General features: G+C 33.4%; 1 protein-coding gene across 2 annotated transcripts in view; it reads right to left on the bottom strand.

Annotated features, from left to right (window-relative positions):
• The window catches only part of LOC114324515 (dynein axonemal assembly factor 1 homolog), a 67,770-nt gene that overhangs the window by 22,482 nt on the left and 19,789 nt on the right, over positions 1-25,499 (bottom strand). For both annotated transcript variants that reach the window (XM_050642749.1, XM_050642750.1), the window contains exons 4-9: positions 21,904-21,968; positions 21,162-21,247; positions 19,533-19,675; positions 17,748-17,940; positions 7,303-8,591; positions 7,134-7,245 (exon numbers count right to left, since the gene is read on the bottom strand). In XM_050642749.1, the coding sequence (XP_050498706.1) occupies positions 7,134-7,245; positions 7,303-8,591; positions 17,748-17,940; positions 19,533-19,675; positions 21,162-21,247; positions 21,904-21,968 (1,888 nt within the window). The remainder of the gene's footprint in view (positions 1-7,133; positions 7,246-7,302; positions 8,592-17,747; positions 17,941-19,532; positions 19,676-21,161; positions 21,248-21,903; positions 21,969-25,499) is intronic.

Raw genomic sequence — 25,499 nt, 5'->3', positions numbered from 1 at the left:
AATTAAGCTATCTTATGGTTATAATAAAAAGAAATAAAATGTATGGGCATAAGTACGGTTGGGGCGGAAAAACATCTGCAAATAATATAAACAATCAGCAGGTAGGTACCGAAGGTAATTATATCATTATCTTTCCTGTATTTGAGCAGTAGTGTCGTGTATTTTGTGTATTTTTCGGACTTATCTTTGTATTTTTGTGTTTTCGAGTGTTATTTTGATATTTTTACGATGCCTCTTCGAAAAAGTGCCAAAAAACAATTATGGATGTCGTCTAAAAGAGTATCAATGCGATCCCTAAATCGCAAGCGTCAGAAGATATTGAAAGTAAGTAAGAAAGAAGAAAGTAGCGAATAAATTCATATATTACTCAGGTTGTTTCATAAAGAGTTGACTAACTTTAGAGCTATTAGCAACGTAACTACCTATATGTATACAGTGTGTCCCAAAAGTGTGAAATAAATTCATTATTTTCTAAACTATAAATATTTTCGAGAAACATTATATACCTATAACAATTTAGTAGATAATTGAAATACCCTTCAAACGAGGTAAAGTAATCTTCTTCGCAACTGTGCCAGGAAACGTAATTTTAAGAATTGAAATCAACCTGTTTCAGGTTTTTTGAAAATATTTTCAGTTTATGAAATAATGAAGTTATTCCACACTTTCAGGTCACACTGCGTATAACAGTGGTGACAATGGATATCTAGTGAGATATTTCAGATTTTATTGGTTTTCGGAGGGACTATTTTAATTAATATAAGTAATTATTAATAATCACAGTTGAATTGCTTATTTATTGCAAAATTTAAAGGAAACCCAAAGTGTTTTTATTAGACAAAAAGTAATTGGTAGGTACAATACATTCATTTAATTTTTTCTTGTAGTTTTAAAAATAGAAATTATACCCAGGTTCAGAGTTAGTCAGGTCTTTACAAAGTACCATATAAAACAAAATGGACACAATGAAACGCCCTATATAAAATTTATGCGATTGTAAAAATCTTATTGTCTATGAAAATGAATTCTATCAAAGTAAAATGGAGAAATTATTGATACAGAATAGGGTTATTTCAGGATAGAGCTTCAACATCTGGACAATTACAACTTCTAGAAGTTGAGGACGATTTAAATTTGCAACATAATAATATGGCAAGTTCTACTCCTGCTATTGAGAATTATACCGAAGAAAGCAACAATTTTATTGATGTAGATAATGTAGACAATATTTATAATAGTTCAGTAGACAATTATATGGTAGAAGCAGTTTTACGTGGTGTACAATCTCTGAGTGAAAATAAAGTTGATTTTGATAATTCTCAACTCCGACATGAAGAAAATTCAAATAGCGGAGCAAACCTTTTTGAGAATTCAAATAGTGGAACAGACCTTTGTGACAATTCAAATAATCGAACAGATTTTTGTGACATTTCAAATTATGTAAACAAACAACTCAAACAAGTAGTAGATTCTAATGTTAGTGAAAATATGGACGCTAGTGATACTTTTAATTCCGAACTTAGTCAACTTACAGTTTCTAAAAATGTGAAGAAAAATGAAAAAGTAGACTCTGACTCAAAAATAAACCTCGAAGGACGCAGAATAGTTGATATTCAATATTTTTTAGATTCCCTGATTTTAATATCAAACCATGCGCCTCACTTTGGATATTCTCTTCAAAATTTAAAGGTAACAAAAGAAACAAGATTTGGATTAGCATCTAAAATAACATTTAAATGTAATATGTGTCTTTCTACTGAGACTGTGACAACAGTTGAAGATTTCGAAGAAATCAATAAAAGTGCTGTCCTTGGCATTACTAACGTTGGGTCAGGATATGCACATTTAAATGAATTCAATTCTTCTTTAAATATACCAACATTATCCTCTAAAACATATAACAAGATACAGGATAACTTATCGGACCTTTGGGAAGAAGCGGCCCTAGAAGAAATGGCATAAGCTGTCAACGAAGAAAAAAGATTAGCAATAGAATGCGGCGAACTAAGTAAAGACAGTATCCCTTTAGTTACAGTCGTTTGTGATGGTGTTTGGGCTAAAAGGTCATACAGAATGAACTATAATTCATTTAGTGGCGCTGCTGCAATTGTGGGTTTCAAAACAAAAAAAGTACTATTTTTAACAGTGAGAAATAAATTTTGCATCATCTGCAAAAAATATTCAACTGATACACCACAACATAATTGTTACAAAAATTGGAACGGTTCCTCAAGTGCTATGGAAGCTAACATTATTGCTGAAGGATTTACCAAGAGTATTGAAATGTATGGATTAATTTTTAATAAAATGGCTGCCGATGGAAATAGCAGCTGCTATGATGCTATATTGCAAAAGGACCCATATAAAAATTTTGATATTTCTGTTCAGAAGGTGGAGTGCCGAAATCACTTGCTGAGAAATTATCTCAGAAAAATAAGAGACCTGACTCAACAAAAGGATTCTGGGCCTTTGCAACTCCGAAAAGAAGTGAAGGTAAGATTGTTTTTTTCTTAACTTTCAAGTTATATTTTTTTTTTGTAAAGGGCTTTCAGGACATTTTTGATTACAGAAAATAAGCATTTGTCGGTCTTGTGACATGTAAGATTTAGGATACTTAACCTTTTAGTCAGCTTTTGACTTATAACGACCTTTCTTTTAAACAACCTACATTTAGAATTCACAGACATTCTGTTCAATTATAAGTTATATCACAAATGTTTTCTTTATTTATTCAGTTATTTCGGTTACGTTTACGTACCTTCTTACTTTGTTTTTCAAAATCAGATGTGTTTGTGTTCTATCAACTTGACAACTAATAGCTACCTAATGTGTAAACATTGTATATAATGTATTTTATTTCAATTTTTAAACAGTATGAAATTATAAATAAATCAATTACCTACGTTACATGTCCATGAAGTGATAATTAAAGTAGGTACTCGTTTAGATGTTCTTGACTCGGCTCCTTCATCGCATATAAGATCTACTCGTACTTTAACAAGTCACTTGCCTGTCTTACAATCAGTTTCTTGGACCCGATCCGACAAAATACGATTTTCGAGCCTCAATGACCTTATGTCAATACATAAATAATAATTACAAACACTGAATTCTATTTAGAAAGTAAAATGAGTTTTATAATCTCAAAATGAATAAGTGTCTTTTTTGTTCCTAAAAATACTAGTTTCAACTAAGGCGGTGTAAAAAAGATATGTTCACACTAATGCATCTAATAAAATTTGTAGAAAATATTGAGTATGTGAATAATTTTTTACCATTTGATGTTTTACAAAAACATGTTGAGATTTAGATATGCTATAACAGAAGCTATCAAGTATAGAAAAAATGAGCCACATATTTTGGGAAAAAAATTGAATATTTAAGGCAAGATATTTTAAATAGTCCACATCATATACTAGGAAACCATAAAAATTGTGCAGAATAATTTTGTACAAATACAAATGAAGTTAGTACGACTATTTCTGATATGAAATTAACTCGTAAGTATTATAATTATTAAAATGCTGCTTGATAAAACAGCTACAGTAAAAACTGTTTAGATATAATTTTTTTTGTACAAAATTTATTAGTATAATTTTTCCTTATTTTTAGCTTTATATGACAAGCTAATGGTACCTGTCAGATATATTGCAAATCATGCCAAAAGCTTAATTTATGATGTTGGCAATAATTGTGCAGAGCAATTTAACAATATAATTGCTAAACATACTGGTGGGAAAAGAATTAATTACATAAAGAGAAGATCATACCAGACGCGATGTTATGCATCTGTTGTGGCCCTAGATAGTCGAAAGGAATTGACCACCATAAAAAATAAGTACGGAGAGTGCAGTAATCAATTCCTTCAAACATTCAAATCTATGAAACAAAGAAGACTTGCACAGAAATCTATCTATAGACAAAAAATAAAATTAAAGACGCGACCACAAAACAAAAAAAACGACCGTTTTTACGGAGAAAATTGCATTAACCAGATATGGATAACTTAACTTATCAACTTGCAAAAAAATATTTTTTGAATAGCTTATGCATTTCTCTGGAAGAAAAGCATCTTATTGAAAAACACACCAGAAATCAAGCCGATTCCAGTTTATGGCATAACGAAAGAAAAAAACGCATTACTGCTTCAAATTTCGGCGAGATTTGTAAAAAAAAGGGAGAAATCTTCATTAAAAAATCTCATCAAGTCAGTTGTTCATCCTGAACAATTTTTTTCTAATGCTACACAATATGGGGTTGACAATGAAAAGATTGCTAGAAATGATTTGCAAAAATACTTAAACAAAAAAATTGTACAATGTGGTATTTTTATTGATTCTGAACTTAATTATGTAGCTGCCTCTCCTGATGAAATTGTAGAAAGTGAAAACTCCATTGTAGAGATAAAGTGTCCCTATTCATGTAGAATGTTTACAATAGATGAGGGAATAGATACAAGAAAAATTACATTTTGGAGAAAAGACCAATCAATTAATGAAAACCACAATTGGTATTATCAAATTCAAGGTCAATTGCATGTTACAAAAATGGATTTTTGCTACCTTTGCGTTTGGACTCCAAAAGGAATTAAAATAGAAAAGATTCCAAGAAACCAGGAATTCTGGACCCAAAAAATGGAAGAAAAAATAAAAATATTTTATTTGGAGTATGTTTTGCCTGAAATTGTTGACAGCAGGATTAACAGGGGAATGGCAATTAGAGATAAAGATAATATTAAATAAAGTGTTATTTTTACTGAATGATTTTTTATTTTTATACCCAAGATGGTCAAAAGGGACATGTAAGTCGTTTTTTCTAATTTTGAATTTTTAGGACATAAAAACACAAAACTTTAAAAGAGTGTGATTTTCTAAATTCTGTCTTATTGATAGTACCTAATAATTAAAAAAAAATAACTTTGTCTTGCCATTACATATTGGTACGTCCTGTAATTTTCAAAATAATTCAACTTTTATCTCTGACTGTTAAGATGACAGAGATTTTAAATTTTGTCATAGATAGGTTACTGTGTATATTTTTCCTGTAAGATTTTTTATAAAAGGCAATAATCCGAAACAATATCTCAATATAAAATCATTTAAGAGTTTGTGTTTAAAATATTTCTTGATGCAATTGATTTTTCATATCTTTTTCAAATTTTTTTATAGCGAGTGTAAGATTTTTTTATAGCGAGTGTAAGATTTTTTTTATTTTTACGATATTACCGAAAATCGATAGTTTAAGCCCTTTTTTAACTTGTGATCAGTATGACAGATATTCACTATTCGATAAGTTATGACAGAGTTGACATTAAATAAAAATGTTCAAACAAAAATTCATCTTATTTTCACAATTATTTACTGATATCTAAATACATACCATTCATATATATGTATATGTAACAAACTCACAAAAGGAATTAGTAGAGTGTAGGTATTACAATATTCGCTCTAGAAAACGATTTACCTCCCACTTATTTGTAACAAGCTGAATTTTTCACGGATAAAGTACATGACAAGGTAATCCTTACCTCCTTATTATTGCAGACTGTGCAAAATCAGTCTTTAAACTTATTTCAAAGATTTCAAATCCCCTCGTATTTATTATACTTAGAGATAAGGGAGATTATTTTATTGTATGAAACGTAATTAATAGTATTTACGCTCCGCCCATCAGTAGCAAAATATCTACCTCCGCCTTTACCGAATCCCCGCAGGTCTTGCTTTTGATAAGGTAAATCCCCCACTTAAGAGGAAACAGTAGCGATCAACAGGTAGCGAAAACGCGTTCCAAGATTGCGGCTGTAATTTTGAATATTCTTTCGAGATATTTGGCAGACGTATTCGTAATATAATAAAGAATGGCGGTATAGAGCCCAATTTGAAAAATATGTTAATATGTGGAAATTACTCTGTAATTAAATACAATATTAAAAAAACGAGCCTGTACCGCCATTAAGAAGAACAAAAAAATACACTTTCTTCAAATAAACTTTTTTATCCGATGCCTAGATTTCGTGTCATTTTGAAACTACTAATGAAATAAAAAATTTTAGTAGTTCCAAAATGACATAAAATTTAGGCATCGGATAAAAAAGTTTATTTGAAGAAAGTGTATTTTTTGTTCTTCTTAATGGCGGTACAGGCTCGTTTTTTAATATTGTATTTAATTACAGAGTAATTTCCACATATTACTATATTTTTCAATTTGGGCTCTGTACCACCATTCTTTATTATATTACGAATACGTGTGCCAAATATCTCGAAAAAATATTCAAAATTACAGCCGCAATCTTGGAACGCGTTTTTGCTACCTGCTGATCGCTTCTTCTTCTTCAGGTGCCATCTCCGCTACGGAGGTTGGCAATCATCATAGCTATTTTAATTTTTGAGGCAGTAGCTCTAAATAGTTGTTTCGAGCTGCATCCAAACCACTCTCTCAGGTTCTTCAACCATGAAATTCGTCTTCTTCCGATGCTTCTTCTGCCATCTATCTTTCCCTGCATTATGAGTCGTAGGATGCCATACTTCTCGCCCCGCATCACATGTCCGAGATACTGTAGCTTCTTTTCTTTAATTGTAAGTTCAACTTCCTTTTCTTTACCTATTCTTCTCAGTACTTCATTGTTTGTAACTCTATCTACCCAGGAAACCCTCATAATTCTTCTATAGGTCCACATTTCAAAGGCGTTAATTCGTCTCATTGTCTCTACATTTAACGTCCATGATTCCACTCCATAGTATAGAACACTGTAGACGTAACATTTTGTTAGGCGTACTTTAAGAGCTAATGTTAAATCTTTGCTACATAGGACCTTTTTCATTTTTATAAAATTTAGTATCTGATGAGGACAGTAGCTGATCGCTACTGTCCTCTTAATCAAATATATGTACTTAATTGTAATTAAATATTTGATAATGATCAGTGGATTCCATTTTTGATTAGCGTTCGAACAACTGGCCCTAAGAGTACTGTGAAAGACGAAAACGGTGAACTCATAATGGGTAAAAGCCAAAGCCGAAGAAGAAGAAAGAAGGAGAAATGTTTCATACATACAAAATAAATTTTAAATGAACATATATCTCTAAAGCATAGGTATATTATTTTAAAAATATATAAAAAGAAATACATACCATCGTTTGTCAATTTTCGTATCTCCGTCCGAAGAATTTCCTTAATTTCATCTCTAGTTGAACTACTATCTTCATTTGGAGCAGACTCTTCCACTTCAACTTCTTCGGAAATCTACAAACAATAGTGTTTAAAAACCTTTTATTTTTTAATTATGACTTTCGTATTTACCGTGACGTTATTTTTTTCCAAATAGGTCAATTTATTATCTCGATCAGTCACATCATCGTTACAATTATTCAATGAATGTTTATTATCACTAATATCTTCAGAATGTAAAGTTTCTACAACTGTATCATTTTCATATATGCTAAAGTCGTCAACAGCGTCTTCAAATTTGTCTTCTTCCTCTAAATTTAAATTGGAATTTTCTGATAGTTGGGCTTTAGATTCTGTATTTTCATCGATTGTATTAGAAAAGTTTACTGAATCGTCGATTTCGTTAAACTTATTTAATTCTGTTACTTCATTAATTATTTCAAATTCAGATTTTTCACTTTGATCGACGTCTTTTATTAAAATTGGATGGTTCTCAGAAACTTCACATTGTAAAGTTGTATTAAGGTTTCCTTCCAATGGGTCCACTTCAATGGGTCCCGATTCACTGGAGCTATTTGATTGGTTGTCATCTCCTTTAAAATTATAATCATCCTTACTCTCAAAGTTTTTGTTTTCGTTTGATGTTAAATTACTGTTTAATTCGTTAGTATCGTTCTTATTATTTAAAGAAACTTCTTCATTGAATAAATCTGTTTCATTTCCTTCCACTAAATTATAAGGGCTTTTGCAATCAGAGTACAGGAATGTTTCTTTTCTCTTGTGAACATTCTCAAAACAGTTATCATCTCCAATAGTGCTTTCTTCGGTGTCAGTATCATCTGAATCACTTGCTTGCTCTCTAATTTCGCTCAGTAACAATGATCCTAGTTTAATATTAGGACCATTATTTTTCTTAGACGAATTGAGCCCTTCCGTACCATTTTGTTTTTCTATTTCTTTTTCTGGTGGAAAATCTTCAACCGTATTATTTTCAGTCACAATTTTATTAGGATCCATTCTGCTTTCTAAAAATTCTTCAAATGTCATCGACAGACTAGTACTTTGAGATCGTTTTACGGCTTCTATTGCTGCTTCTTTAGCTCTGAGCCTAGTAGCTGCAATTGTATCTCTAATTTCAGTTGCATCTATCTTATCAAAAACTTTTTCGAAATCAGCTTCAGTTTTATTTTCTAATGTATTATCTACATTCTTTGTAATATCAGAGTCTTTCTGAACCTCATTATTTTTCTGTGTATAGTCAATATATGTGTTAAAGTCATCTGTCATCTCCTTTTCCTTTTCATATTTATCTGAATCGGCTGCAATTGTTTCAGATTCAAGTTGCATCGTGTTAGCTTTACTGGTGGAGGGTAACTCATCATCGCCTATAATTTCTTCAATCATAAATCGGCTCTTGAATGCTGGAAAAATAGTAAATTATTTATATAGCTGAACATAATCTTTAAAACAAAGACAAAAAATAGAGAAAAATTCTAAAATATTTTATATGACGTACTTTGAAAATATGATGCTTGTTCAATAGGGAACTTGACATTTTTTTATTTATTTATTTATTATATTTACGTATTTATAGAAACTTATTTTCAGATGCAAGCTGAAACATCTACTCTACATCGCGCTATCCGCTCAGTAGATGACACAGCACCGATCAAACTGAGGGAACCAGAAATGCGCATAAACCACCTCACTAAGGACGAAAAAATGCGCAACTGGATGGGTAAACCTCTGCACGGGCGACATCCCAATGAGGTCAGCGCCAAAACTATGTCGACAATGCAGCGTCGAACTATTGGTTGACAGCAGGAAAGATGTTCCCTGAAACAGAGGGTTCATTACTGGCTATTCAGGATCAGGTTATACCAACCAGAAATTACCTGAAATATATCGTCAAAGACCCTCAGGTTCAAAACGACAGATGCCGATATGGATGTCAAGTCCAAAAAACCATCCAACGTCTTACAGGGGGCTGCCAGGCATTTGCTGCAACTGAATACAAGGAACGATATGACGCAGTGGGAAAAATCCTTCATCAAGAGATAGCGATCAAGCTGGGACTTCTCCAAACGGACCATCTCCCATATTATCAATACGTCCCTGAGAGTATGCTTGAGGATGGCAACTACAAGCTATACTGGGACCGCACTGTGCTCACAGACCAAACAGTGGCACATAATAGACCAGATCTCGTACTAGTTAATAAATTAACCAGACAAACAACACTAATTGATGTGGCGATACCTAACAACAATAATCGCTGTCAAAAATAATCGCTACCTAACAAAAACAGATCGCCAAGTACAGAGATCTGGAAATTCAAATACGGAGACAATGGAGAATGCAAAGTACCCAGGCAATACCGATTATTATGTCTATTACTGGAGTCATTCCGAAGACCCTCCTCGAAAGCATCAAAAAGCTGGGTCTGAATGAACATCTTTATAAGACCATGCAGAAAGCTGTACTCAAGGGCGGATCCAGGGAGAATTTAGAATAATATAAATTTAAATATTTGCAGTTCAAATGTTTTTAATTTCAAACATATAATATATATGTACAAAACAGGGGATAAATACGTTTTCTGGACTAGAATTGAAAAAAAGAAGTAACGGAGAAGCTTCAAGAATGACTTTTGGGTTTTTGATAAATCAAAAACGTTAGAACGATCTTTACAGCCATCAAAATCGTATAAATTTCCATATTCTATACGCAAAAAGAATAAAAAAAAGAAGTGAAGCGTTACTTGGGTCACTAGCAGTTAGAACAAAAGAGTTGGTTGGTATTTTCGCACAGTCAAAAGGAATTGTTTTACAAATATTGCGTTTCATTTTTCTAATGAAAAATATGGTCACAATAACGGGATGACAGTCCAAAGCCTTGTCACGAAACCTTTAACATCTTTCGTCAAACTCATGAGCAAAGACGGCGTCATATAAACCCATGAAAAAACATCATACCACAAGGAGTGCGTTCAGGTTGAGCTGAATTTTCTAAAAAGTTATAGCAACCCTCAAAAGTCAGTCATTAACCAAATAGACTCTCAGAGGTCTAAACAGAAACAAAAAATAAAAAAAGACTACGACCAATAGTAGGGTATAGTGTTCTTAGGTCGACAAAATATTCCTCTAAGAGACCATCGTGACGATGGCTTATGCTTCTGGACGAAGATGTTGGACCTAGGAATGAGGGGAATTGCTGTGGTACTAAGACAAAACCCGATATGTGAAAAATTAACGATTTTTCGTTTTTAATGCCAATATGTACATTGAGCGATGAAGAATGTGATGACAAAACCCTACATGGCTAAACGCATCCATGTAACCAGTAGATAATAAAATTGTTTCCGATATGTCCACTATTACAACAACACCGCGAACTTTTAAACTCATCTGCTGCAAAATCACGTTTTTTGACATATCGGGTTTTGCCTTAGCACCACAGTGTTAAGGTTTAAAATCGCATCAGGAGATAAGATTCTTAAATAACACCTATCCACAGCATCTTCCTGAGCAACATGCATTAGTAGCAGCAGTCAAAATAAATTAATAACATGTGGTGAAGAAATAATTGAACAAATAATATTTGACGAAACAACTGACGTATCCCACGTGGAACAGCTTTCTCTAAATTTGGGATACATACACAATAACAACATTCGTGAAGACTTTGTCAAATTCATTGACGCTTATGAGAACCTAAAAATAATTAGTGAAAATCAAGAAAGAGGGAAAGAACAAGGCCTGGCAGGAGAAGCATTGGAAAAAATAGTATTAAACTTGTTGAAAGAACTGCACTTGGATCCGAAGAAATGTGCAGGAATGGGTACTATGGCAGGAATGGTGAGTTTTAAGGCACTTATCAAAGTGTGTGAAAAGTGACTTAAAACTCACCATTGTAACCCTAATTTTTAAAAATTACCCCCCGTACTTCTGGTACTCCTCCCCAAAAAAAGTTTATGTCCTCTCCCGAAAATCGGCCCTGGATCCGCCCTTGGCTGTACTACTCGCGACGCGACGGCCAGAAGTGTACGAAAATTTTTGGGAGATACACCTGCATACCAAGTCACCTAGGGCTCGATAACATGGAAAGAGTCCCACCAGAGCTCAATCCATTTGATAGCGTAGGTATCTGGGATGAGTCAATTTTCCCCTTAGAGGGAGTGTGAGCCGTATGGCTAAATATGGAAGCAACACAAAAACAATATTACAAATATTGTATAGTTCCCATGTGTTCCAATATCACTTATAAAACGCCTGAATACTATTTATTCGTGTACCTCAAGATCAAAAACGTCGTTTAAAGTGATAGGTATGCAAAAGAAATGAGAAAAATATTTCACAGAAGACATGACATGTCTTGTGAGACTATAGCATTACAAAGAACCTTATGTTTTCAATACTAATTATTTTTAATTCTTTACGATTTTATGATTCGTTCTTATTTTATCACATATTATTCATAATTTACCGTTGCAGCGTTGCAATACTTATGGCTTGGTCGCAGGGACGACCAACAAACTGTCTGACGCCACAACCGATTCGGCCCGTTGAAAGAATAATTTAAATCCTGCAGTTTTTAATTGCTTATATTTATTTCATAATAATAAAATATGAGTTTTTTGTAAACTGGGGTTCCTTTAACGGCATTAAATAACGTTTATCAGTAATATTCCTGAAATATAATTTTTATGCAAGTTCTCCATTAAAACACATATTTGGCCCAGAAAAAAATTATTGGTAAATATATCTACAAATAATTACCACTACAATTAAAGCACCTATCCCACTGTTACACCAACCGATGTATATCCTGCTTAAATAATTCTTTGGCTGTGACTCGAAGAATTCTTTTACAGCGTTTTGTACTTCTTCGTCCGACTGAAAACAATTACCTTTTTTTAGCGCCTTTTTCAGCCACCCAAATATGTGAAAATCACAAGGCGATAAATCAGGACTATAGGGTGGATACTCTAATATCCTCTATCTCTTTCGTTGTAGCTTTTCTTTCTCTACTTTGACAACTTGAGTCCGAGCATTGTCGTGCAGAAGAGCACCTCCGTGTGAAAGCATATCTAGACGTTTACGTCTTATTGCTTGATGGAAAGATAATATAAGATAATAATGACATCCCCATTCGTCGCCAGTAATTATTCATGAAATAAAGTCATTACCATTTTTCCTCTATCCCATGAGATGTTGCAAAGGTAACTCATAGGCAAGCTCTTTTGGTACTCTGACAAAAGACGAGGAATCCATTACGCATAAACTTTGCTGTGATCCAGTTTGTGTACGATACTAAGGACAGATGCAATACTCACACCAATATTTTCTGAAATTATTGCTCTGATTGAAATTCTGCGATTTTCTCTATTAAGTCTTCCACACATGCTACATTCCTGTCTGTTAATGCATCACTTAATCACTCACCTGACCGAGGATTTTCATTCATCTCCTGTCTTCCACTCTTAAATTTTCGACACCATTCCTGGACAGTTGGATATGCAAAAGATATGTTTTTATACACCACTTGACGTATTCTCGCATGAATTATTAATGGTTGCAAACCTTCAGCACTGCAGATAGATTATACAGTACAACCTGCCATATCCGGACCTGTCATATCCGGACCTCCCCATATCCGGACGGTTCTGCGCCGTCCGGATCTACCGAGAAAGGCATTCCTGATGTTGGACAACGCACTAAAAGAAGAACTAAAAGATGGCGAAATAATGTATTGTAGAACCTATAAAACGTGTCTATCGACGAAAGTTATTGACGGCATTGATTACTGAAATGTATGAAGGAGAAAACGTTTCAGAGACTGTAAAAGAAGAAGTGGTCTTGATATCCGGATTTTTTCATATCCGGATTGGTCTGTCGCCATATTGATCCGGATATGGCAGGTTTTACTGTATTTGGACTGATTTTTAGTAACAAACGACATTTTTAAGTCATATATTACTTAAAATCACAGTCAAATGCAAATGATAGAAACTAATCAATGTGATAATATAGGGCTTTTCATTCACAGTCATTTGTTTAGAGCTTCTGTCATAATATATCTTATAATCCGTGTATATTAATATTATACACAGATTGTACATCTGACAGTAGCTCGAAACAAATGACAATCGATGAAAAGCCCTATTAGTAACAAACATAACTAAAATTGGAGAATGTCACTTGCGTGATTACAATAATTGCTTCCAAGACAAACCTGGCCAAAGATGCGCTCCAATTTATTGAACAAGAGTATACCTATAACTTATGATTTTAAATGAACAGAAAATATGGCAAATATGTATAAATAAATTAAACTTAATTAAATATTAAAATTTAATTAAACTTAAACTTAATTAAATATTCAATACAGTGAATATTAACTTAGAATTGTGGCAATAAATTGTGTTCGGATTATCATCTGCCGAACTATTCAGATCTGCAGTAAACAAAGTCAGAATAGCCATGTTAATTGCAAACGTTCTGAACGGACAAGACACATGAAAGAAGAAGAAGGCAATAAATATAAAAAGTTTTATAGTAGGTACTTGTTTTGTAGGTACTGATACTACGTATACACCTTTGTTTTGTAATATTTATAAGAGGAAACTGAATTATCCCCATACAATATAAATCTAGATTTTGTGTTAAGACTTACTTACTTACTTAGTCCTAAGTCTTTCTACCTTTAGATGTAAGGCTGGTGGAGTTGAGTTTGGCATTGTAGTCTCCATGCTTTCCGATCTTGCGTTAGGTTTCTTGCACTTTCCAATGTCAATCCCTTCTTCTCGACTTCTTTCCTGATTTCATCTACCCACATAACTCTTGTCCTTCCTCTTTTGTTTTTCCCCTGCACTTTCGTTTCGAACACTCGTTTTGTAAGCCTCTCGTTCGACATTCTACACACGTACCCGAACCATCTAAGTTGTTCCTCCACTATTTTTTCATTAATTGGTTCCAGTTTTAGGTTTTGTCTAATTGTTTCGTTTCGTATTTTGTCTGTCCTCTTTCTGTTTGCTATTTTCCTCAGGAACCTCATTTCCATAGCATTGACTCTGGATTTTTGTCTCCCCGTCAATGTCCATGTCTCGCTGCTATACATGATTGTTGGTCTAACTACTGATTTAACGACTGCCGTTTTTACTTTCTCCGGCATCTCTTTTTTCCCCAAAAATGTTGTTTTCATAGCGTTAAATAAGCTTCCTGTTCGTCCCATTTTCTCGTTTTTTCTTCTCTTTTCTTCTTTTTCTTCTGTTGTTCTAATTCTCATTATTACTAGATGGTGGTCACTGCCAATCTCTGAGCCTCTTTTCACTTTCGTATCCTGTACTCTTTTCCATTTGTTGCTGCTTACCAAAAAGTAATCTATTTTTTTTTGTTTAATGTTTATTTTGCAATCTGTTACATCATACAATAACAATAAGCATACATGTTGATTGGTACAATGTCGTGAGAGAGAGTTTGTCCAATGATCCACTCTCTGTATGCACTTTTACATTCTTACATTTATGTTAAAAACAATAAAAATTTGTAACTTTACATTATGACATTGATATTAAAAAATAAAATAAAACTATCACAATTTAAAATTAATTTCATATGTACAATTATTGCTGTTGGAATGGTAGATCCCAGGGTGTCCTTATTTTCAGCCTTCGGGTTTCTTCACTGTTGTCAAGCAGATTAATTGCCAGTGTGTTTGGATGTTGCTCCTCCACGGGCTGGAAATTGACGCTAGCAGTAGCCGCAAAACGAACTTAGGCTACGGCTCCACGGGCGAGAAATTGACGCTAGCAGTAGCAGTAAAATGAACTTAAGGTTCCGCGGAACGGAATGGGAATAGCCGAACTGAACCGACTACGCACAAGTCCTGTAGTCGGTACAGTTCGGCTATTCCCATTCCGTTCCGTGGAACCTTAAGTTCATTTTACTGCTACTGCTAGCGTCAATTTCTCGCCCGTGGAGCCGTAGCCTTAAGGTTCCACGGAGCGGAATAGGAATAGCCGAACTGAACCGACTACGCACAAGTCCTGTAGTCGGTACAGTTCGGCTATTCCTATTCCGTTCTGCGGAACCTTAAGTTCGTTTTGCGGCTACTGCTAGCGTCAATTTCCAGCCCGTGGAGCCGTAGCCGGTAGTTTGTGCTAAGCTGTTTAGTCACTGCAGTAACCGTTGGCATCTCTAGATCATTATAAATGTCTCGGTTTGTTACGAACCAAGGAGCATCTACTATTGGGACCGTGCAAGTTCGGCAAAGCGACCCCTATTTCTACGCTCTGTACTATTATTCGCACTTTTAATTATATTGGCCAATTATATTAGTCCTGGTTACTGGATAATTGTCAAGGCCATAGTCCAAAAAAAAATAATAAGAAGAAAAAATAAGATTCAGGTTATGTTATGAAAACATCAACAATTGTATGTAGTAAATAAAATTAGTTATTAAAATGCAGTACTGCAAGCAAAATACAATTAATTAAATTTACCTTTATATAATAATTGCATATCATATCAATATTGTGGAGCAATATATAATTTTTCTGCTTCATTGACAGAAGTTATGAAGTATACGTCAATTTGACAATTTCAATTGACAATATGAATTATTTAAGATAGTTGCAATATTTCTCCGCGACTCGCGCAGGGTCTTTTCCCGTTTCCCTTTCCAAGTACTTGCACACCGCGAATACTGCGCAGGGCTTTTGACTGGAATCTCTCGATGATAGCAATGTTCGATTTAGATGCTGTTCCCCATAACTGGATTCCATAGGTCCATACTGGTTTGAGAACGGTATTGTAAGCTAGTAATTTGTTCCGCAATGATAATTGTGATTTTCTGCCAAGGAGCCAGTACAGCTTTTTCCATTTAGTATCCAGCTGCTTTCTTTTTTTCCATATGTGGGTACGCCAGGTTAGATGTTTGTCCAGGTGTATCCCCAAATATTTTACGCTGTCTGTTTTAGGTATTCGTTCATTGTTGAATGTAATGCTTGGCGTTTCATCATGGCATTTTGTGAATGTTATGTGTGCAGATTTACTTTCATTTATTGTAATTCGCCATTTCCTTGCCCACGTTGCTATATTGTTGAGACTGGTTTGTAGTGTTGTCGCTGCTACTTCAGGATTTCTGTTTACTGCTAATACAGCTGTGTCATCAGCAAACGTAGAAGTGACTGTGTCATCAGTACATGGCAGATCAGCTGTGAAGAGTAGGTATAAGACTGGGCCTAAGACACTCCCTTGTGGGACTCCTGATTTGATGATGCGTAGTTTAGTTACTTCATTTTCGTATCTGACTCTGAAGTATCGATCTTCTAAGTAGGATTTTAGAATCAAATATATTGTTGTTGGTAGCTGCTTTTTTAATTTGTAAAGGAGTCCCTCATGCCACACCTTGTCAAACGCTTTGCTTACATCCAAAAAAGCTGATTCACAGTAACTTTTATCTTCGAATGCTTTGATGATTGTGTTAACAACACGATGCACTTGTTCTACTGTCGAGTGTTTCTGACGAAACCCAAATTGATAGTCTGGGATTAAGCTTTTTGCTGCGACAGTTTCCATCAGTCTCTTCATCAGTAACTTTTCCATCAAAAAGTAATCTATGATTGTGATAAGACTTGTAATTTTAAATCCATAAGCACATATTTTTCTAGATGTAGATTTTCTCTCATAGTTTCTTAAGATAGGTAAATTAAAATAGGATTTATCGATCATTTCCGTAAATTAATTCTTTGGAAACATTTTTAATCATATATTTTTATGGAAAATGGAAACATTTTTAATCATAGATTTTTCTTCGACCTCAATTCATCTCAGCACGGTTGGTTTCCACTAGCTTAAACCAACGAGTTTAGATCAATTCTACGTAAGACTCCGTTTGGTTCAACTCACTCAGTTGGAGCCCTGTTAGCCACCAGGCAATTTCTGGTGGCCGGTGAGTTCCTGCCAGATCATTTCTTCAGCGGAAACTAACTTTGTTACTTCGACCTCTATTAAATATAATTCCGACGGACCATCTCCACATCTCCTATCGTATTCATCGATGGACAGGTATCGAAATATCGGAAACACTTTCGAGCTTTTGCGAAAACATCGTCGACTATTGTTTATAATCCGTACAGCTTTTACGACGCATGTCATTTGTATTGTATGTTGCATATTGTATTCATCGCATTGAATCGTTGCAATACAAATGACCTGCGTCGTAAAAACTGTGCTATCAATAATTTTCAAACGAAGTATAATGAGTTTTTAATCCGGTCTTTTGATTAATAATGAGTTAATCAATAAATATATGTTAAGAAGCAATTGTACAAGTATGTAAAAGTTTTAAATAAATATGTACCTACCTGAAACAAATTTATGTAGATTGTAAAATTTTTTTTCTTTTTTAATACTTTTTAAAAAATGTTTGTACAATATCACTGTCATTGTGAATAAATGCATTAAGTGGCATACTTCCTCGGCGTGGTCGGGTAGCTTAAGGAAGTAGTCACTTTGGTTAGGTTAATTATGTTAAAAAAATATTTGGAACCCTTTACGTAGGTACATACTTACTTTTTGTACTAAAATCAAATATTCTCTCTCTATATTCTTCATACTCTCTTGGATTTTCTACTTGTCTATCCTTCATAAACTCATCACTATCAGAAGATGATGAAGTTGGCTCATCGTCGTTAGACGCACCATAATTATAAGGAGGATCGTCATCTTGATCATTTTCGTCGGAAGATTCGGCTTGGTTGATTTGCTTAAAAATAATTAATCCTATATTCAAAATATAAAAAAGTCTAAAGTTAATAAGCAGCTTGAAATTGAAATAAAAATTTATACCATTTTTATTCAGTTGCAATGCGAAGGCAAAACTGTCTTATTTTTCACTTAGAACAGAGAGCGCAAACCAGCACTCTAAATCGACGATTTTCGACTCTATTTGGAGTCATCATCAGAGAGGCGTAGGTTTTCTGCTTTCTGTCCCAAGTGACGAATCTCCGAGGGCTTATCCTCGCATTACAACTGAAGTTTATGGAGTAGGTGTCTAACGACATCTGGTAACTGAAAGTCAAAGTTTTAAAGCTTTCAACCTAATAGAAATATTAAAAATATTGAAAAATATTAAAATATTTCTAAAAGATATTTAACTGAAAACTTATTGGACCATTTTCATGGTGACACCTCCATGGCTTCTAAAAATTGCAAGCCAGATGGATGCTGAAGCGAAGAAGACAAGAGGGAATTCAAAAAACTTGCAATTCACGACCCGGTGTGTTCAGCTGGTAAATTTCTACTGAAAATGGACCTAGTTACTCAAAGGAGTGAAACCAATATAAAATGAAATAAAAATGTATACCATGATGACTCCAAATAGAGTCGAAAATCGTCGATTTAGAGTGCTGGTTTGCGCTCTCTGTTCTAAGTGAAAAATAAGACAGTTTTGCCTTCGCATTGCAACTGAATAAAAATGGTATACATTTTTATTTCCTTTTATATTGGTTTTACTCCTTTGAGTAACTAGGTCCATTTTCCGTTGAAATTTACCAGCTGAACAGACGGGGTCGCGAATTGTAAGTTTTTTGAATTCCCTCTTGTCTTCTTCGCTTCAGCATCCATCTGACTTGCAATTTTTAGAAGCCATGGAGGTGTTACCAGGAAAATGGTCCAATAAGTTTTCAATTAAATATCTTCTAGGAATATTTTTAATATTTTTAATATTTCTATTAGGTTGAAAACTTTAAAACTTTGACCATCTTGAAATTGTTTAGACCATCGGATTTCACTAGAAGTTCAGACACATTTTATCCCTTATTATATGCCTTCCAGATTATTGAAAGATGATATCATAGCCCAGTAAATGAACGGGAAATACGGCGATACCCTGTAATTTTCAGGGTCGACTCCGAATTGCTTGACAATTTGGATTTGTTCTACTTACCCTACACTTCAAAGTTGAAATTGTGCCGTTGGTTGCTTTTGCTTGGGGGGTGACAGTCACCCCTTCTCGGAGGTGAAAACACACGAGTTTAAAATAAGTCCGTTGCGGAAAATAATGAAAATTCGATTGTCAGAAAAAAAAGGGTGCAACTCTAAATTGCCTTTTCTTTTTGCTTATCTCATAATGATATTTTGAGACACACAAAGACACAAGGGATAAAATCGAGGGCGAACTTCGTATTGCAATCCGATTCTATTTATATGTGTAAGGATCTGAAACCAAACAGATGGAGACCAAGAATCAAATAACCCAAAAGATAGTATGAGAGTCTGAGCCCAGCTTTGCCAGAAGAGCTGTATTTTTAATACAAATAAAAATTATTGAAACAAACTATATTTAACATCTCTTACCTCATCTTCATCGTTTGGAACAATTATCTCGTTGGAACTATCTGCGTCACTCTCCGAATCTCCCACAGACGTTCCATGTCCACTATCACAATGCTGTTGCTGACGTCTGTCCTCCAAATGTCTATCTCTAATCCTTATTAGAGCTGTGAAAATTAAATATTTTATCGTTTATGTCGGACTTAATAAAATACACAATTGTATTTTACTCACCCCACAGAAAAGATAGTGGGGTAATTGCCTAAGTTTTCATTAAGGCTTTGCCTTGATTTTCCTCCTTATGCTCTAGCTTTAAGTTCTTTATCAAGCATTTAACTTCGATAATGAAATGCGTTCTATTCGACTCCCATTTAACCCTTTCTATAAAGACTACGATAATTGACTTTTCGAAGTTATCGTAGGTTGCATTGCATCTGGTACCATTTCCAACTCTGGATGATTTTATATTATCCCTCTAGATTTGATCTTTGTATACTTTCGCGATGTTTCCTGACTTCTTATGCGCTTTCTGTGTGCTTCCACCTTCTTGTTGCTTACATAATTATAGGTTCTGCTGCAGTTAAATATAGCCATCACATCTATTTCGATACCATACCCCATGATTTTATATAACATACGTGTCCTTCGACATGTTTAAAGAAAATGCTTCGCTTTGTTGCATATTTTTTCCACATGGGCCTAGTAAGGATATTCAATGTCAATTGGAATGTGCTAGATAGAATATTTTCATGTTTGCCTCAGCATAATTAATAGATCATTCACATCGGCCTGCACTTCTACCTTTCCTGTGCGTCAAGAAGCGAGATAAAGCAATCAACCAGAAGTGACCACAAGAGGGGTGAAGTACCCCTCTGGGCACACGTTGCCTGTTTTGGCGACAACCTCCTCTCATTCAATCAGCCTTTGTTCCAGCATTGATTTGATCCAAACGCATACAGTAGTGGATGTCCCTTTTGATACTACTGAACTATTAGTACAAAGCACAAGTATAAAGAGAATTTGGGCACCACAATTATGTAGAAAGGCGGTTAACGCTATCTCTCCATTATTTATGGAGTGACTGATTTTATGAACAACCTCGTCCAGTGTTGATTCTGTTGATTTTCCATTTTGACAGGCATGCTGGCTACTGGCTGCCATTGAGAAAATGATCTTTCAATGGCAGGCATGCTGGCTGCCGTTGAGAAGATGCTCCCTCAATTACCCCTCAATAATATGTATTTCAAAAATGTTTGGTATTGCCTTCAACAGAAATGATATATATGTAGGTTCTAGATTCTAGATAGTCTTGTCCTATTTTGCGTATTTTGTATTTGTACACGACCTTACACTTATCCAAGTCTTTAGTATATATAACCTAGTCCTATGCTATCTAGTATTTTTGATAAAACATGAATTTTTGATAAAAACATTGTTAAGATAACCTAGTCCTATGCTAACTAGTATTTTTGATAAAAGCATTGTTAAGATTAATCTTAAAATAGAAAAATTTAATATTAATAGCAAGACAAATAAAGTAAACAAACATGCTTATTACTCCAAATATAATGGTGATTATGTAGTATTATGTAGATTATGAAGTTCTCTTTTGTAAAGAAAATTTTTCTTTGAATATCTTATGTTTTGACCTACCGTTAACACTATCCATAATTCTTTGATGTTCTCTTTCACACCATCGTTGTCGTTCAGCTGTCTCTTCAGTTACACCTCCTCTCTCCCTGCAAAACAAACAGTATCGAAATGATCACTGAAGACTGGTTTATGCTACTTTTCTTTTTTTTTTTAATCTTTCTCTATGATTTCCGAATTGGAAATTGAAACGACGAAAGCAAATGGAAATGTAATTTCCATTACAATCAACTGTGGTTTAATCCCATATAAATACAATATTAAGTTTTATGACTCTGAAAATATTTTAGGTAGAACTTTCTATGCGCATAGTATTAATTTAATAAATTATATAAAAGTGCGTACTTACTTGAGCATTTTTCTCCAAACGAACCGAACGAGCAGAGCGCGCTGTAACAAATTGCTCTAGTCAGTACGTGTTCGCGAGCGAAATTCTGCCGAACCGAACAAGTTTTCGGAGGAGTGTCGGTAACCGTGAAAAGATCAAAAACGAGCATTTTTTCGTTGATGCTCAGTGGGTACGGGCGTTGTGTAGATTCTCTGCTATCATAATCGGACGAACACTGAAATAAAATAAGCAGAACATGGGAATGCAGCGAATGCAAAGAACACTTTGAATAACCTGAGCATTTGTTTGTGCGCGCTCGGCTCGTTCATTTCGTTCGGAAGAAATTGCTCTAGTCAGCACGTACCTGGAGATTTGTATCGTTAGTGTTCATTTTTAGCAAATATATTACCTACTTACCAAGCTTCTGCACAGGCCCTATCTCTGGGAAACACTGGACGGTCATCTAAATATTGTAATTGTTTCTAAAAATATTCAAATAATTTAGTGATAATGATGAATCTCAAAATATTATTAAAAGGTAGGTGAGAAAATCTCTATTTTCTATTTCGTATAATATTATAATCTCGTAGTTAGTCGATGAAATTAGATGTAGGTAATAGACAGTCCAATAATTTTTATATGTGCTTTTAAAGTAGAGACCTACGAAATGTTTGTAGAGGTAATAAAAAATATGTCTAGGAAAGTTATCCTCAGGGGTTGTAGACAACAATATATTCCCTGAATATCCAGCGAGTCCAAAAATCTAATGAGAACATACGAAACACTCTATTTCACTGACCCTTTTAGCCAAGAAACGGTTGACTGCGGAGCAGTCTTACTCCAACAGCTAAATCAAACCAGAAAGGAAAAGTAGATTAAAACCCTGGAAAAAATGGACATGACACATAACACATAGTATCAAAATGGTATGGAACATGGAACCTGTAAATAAACTTAGCGGTGATCCAGGGCCCCCGCAAGGCTGATTGGCGCCCGCGTGCGGGACATATTTGAGCGCCCTTTAAATCTACTATATTAAACTAATAAATATTTTTGAACAATTTAAACGCAGAATGAAAGACTACATTATTACTGAGGCCGAAAGTCCCTGAAAACTTCTATAATGTTCATTTTAATAAGTTCCATTGGTGAAAATAAAAGAGAAAATTTAGTATGATTTTTAATAATTGCAAATATTTAATTCAAAAATACTTATTAGTTTTCTCAGGATTCTAAAAAAATGAATACATTGAAAAATTTGACAGGCGACATTTTGCGCCATTCCCCTTAAATTTTTTTGCAACATTAATGAAGCACCCTGCATATTAAATTAAAAATATACATTTAAGTAAATAAATAATAATATTTTGTCATTTCAAAAGTTTTCAAACAAATTTTATACCTACAGGGTGTCTACATAACATACTAGGAACCATATGGGAAACTGTTTTATTATTACTTTTACGAGAAAAAGTTATTCTACATAAAAAGTTCTGCATTGTCTAGAACTCAGAATGCAACTATCAAATATCAAATTTTATGAATATTATACGAGGTATGTCAAAAAATGTGAATTTCGGTCAAGAGCAAAGTACGTTTAGTTTTCACAATATTGAAAAGTTATTACGAAAAGTTGTTCAGCATTAAAAACTATGTTTCTATATGCAATTACATCCTTCTAATTGAAATGAGGCCCTTAGAACACAAGGGGTATAAGTGACAATTTTAGAAAATCAGATTGTAAATACAAAAATAGACTCCCAAACACTTATAAAATATGGTGGCTTCAAACTTTCTACATAAACTATGCTTCTTTTCATAAGCATTTTTCAGTGCGTCACAAATGATAGAAAAAAAAGTAAGTCCGTGATAATATACATTTTAGTGACATGGCATTTTAGTTCAATCTGACAGTTGTCACATTTTATTTGCAATTTAGCATAAAAACAAATCAATAGTGTTTATTGCATTATTATAAAATGGTATTTTCTTTGATTTATGTAGTCTTACAAATTGTACAGATTACATTCGGAGATATATTATATAATTCGTAAATAATTTTTTTTCGATTATAGCGCCATCTATTGACAACAACAATAAATGTTATAAATGTCACCGATAAAATGTAATCACCGACGTGCGTTTTTTTCTGTCACATACAATTTAATGCGTTAGAATGAAATCAAAAAACTGTGACGCACTGAAAGATGCTCATGAGAAAAAGCATAACAATCAAAAATGACATGTCATTGAAAACATGCTAAGTAGTTTCTATAGTCGGTTCGCTAAACTCACAACTGACTAGTGATTTTAGTAAGTAATTTTGCCCATTTGGTAAAATTGGCAAAAAAATAATTACTAAATAGTTATTAATTACTAAATATGTAGTTAGTAATTTTGCCAAGGCAATAAACAAATAAATTACCTACTAAAATCACTAGCCAGTTAAATTGTGTCTAGTTTAGCGAACCGACTATACCTAGATTTTTTAAATTTGACTAGAACTTTGAACATTGTTTTCTCAAATTTTGTCACTTATACCCCTTGTGTTCTAAAGGCGTCAAATATTGTGATCTAGAAAGGTACTTTACTTTTGATCGAAACTCATATTTTTTTACATAATATGTATCTCATATAAAATTGAAAAAATTTGGTGGGATTTGATGGTTGTATCTTAGATTTTAGACCATTCAAAGTTTTTTAGAAAGAACTTTTTATCGTACAATAATTTTGTACTTTTCAACAAGGCCCTTTTCATTTATTAGAAATAATGTGATAAGTCTTTTATTATTAATAATTAGCCCTTTTCAGTTATTACAAATAATGTGACAACTCTCTTATTATTATTATTAATTAATTAATCAATAACAATAAAAAAAGTTATCGCATTATTCGTACTAAATGAAAAGGGCGTTGGGTATCTGTAATTTGAGAAATAAAATGCAATTAAAAGGATGTAATTGCATATTAAAACATAGTTTTTAATTAATTCCAAACAACTTTTCATAATAATAATTTTCGATATTGTGAAATATAAGGTACTTACTCTTGATCGAAATTCATATTTTTGATACTCATAAGATTGACACAATTTTATATTTGGTTCCATTTTAATTTTTAGACTATATACAAAGCATTTTATGAAGAATAAATTTTTTCCGTAAAATTAATAATAAAAAAGTTTCCCATATGTTTCCAAGTTACGCAGACACAATGTCTTAATTATTTTCTTTTTTTTTTTTAATAAATTGTAAATTGTAGATTTTATTAGAGGAAACCCGATTATAACTATTTAAAATGAATTATTATTATTCTATGCAATGATTATGATACTTACCATTTTTAAAATTAATTTAATTTCCACACTACTTAAAATAACAACAAATAAAAAAGATTGTCCAATATTTTTTACACGAAAACAAAAGTTTAAAATCAGGGCAGAACAAACCCAACGGATATTGCAATAATACCTAGTTGTAGGTGATAATTATTTAATTTAATTTAATTTAATTTATTCAATAAACGGCAGAGCCAATTTACAAAAAATGTATAAAAAAATGAAATATTATGGTAAACAGTAAAGATAACCAATTTTAACCTAAAATGACAAATAACAAAAGATAATAAAAATGACAACAATAAAAACCAACAAAATTAAATTAGTAACAATAATAAATAATTAATAAATTATAGGAACTTAGTACTTTACTTCAGTTACTGAATTATGTATGCTTCTTTTAAATACACGGAGACTGTCCACAAATGGATCAAGACTGTTTTGATTATGATTAATTAGACGCAAGGTGCGTGACAATGGTGAGAAAAAGCAATAGTTCGTATTATGATAAGGTATGCGAAAAATTGGGGAAACCCGTCTTTGAACAGTATTGAGGCTTATAGCTTGTAAGATAGTTGGGCAATGATATAGACCATTTAATATTTTATAAATGATTGTTAAATCCGATTTAGCCCTTCTTACTTCCAAGCTATCCAATTTAAATGTTTGATTAACC

The sequence above is a fragment of the Diabrotica virgifera genome, chromosome 2 (assembly GCF_917563875.1).
Source record: "Diabrotica virgifera virgifera chromosome 2, PGI_DIABVI_V3a".
Lineage (NCBI taxonomy): Eukaryota > Metazoa > Arthropoda > Insecta > Coleoptera > Chrysomelidae > Diabrotica > Diabrotica virgifera.
Note: the sequence above shows the minus strand (reverse complement) of the source record. Positions and strands in the feature narration are given on the sequence as shown.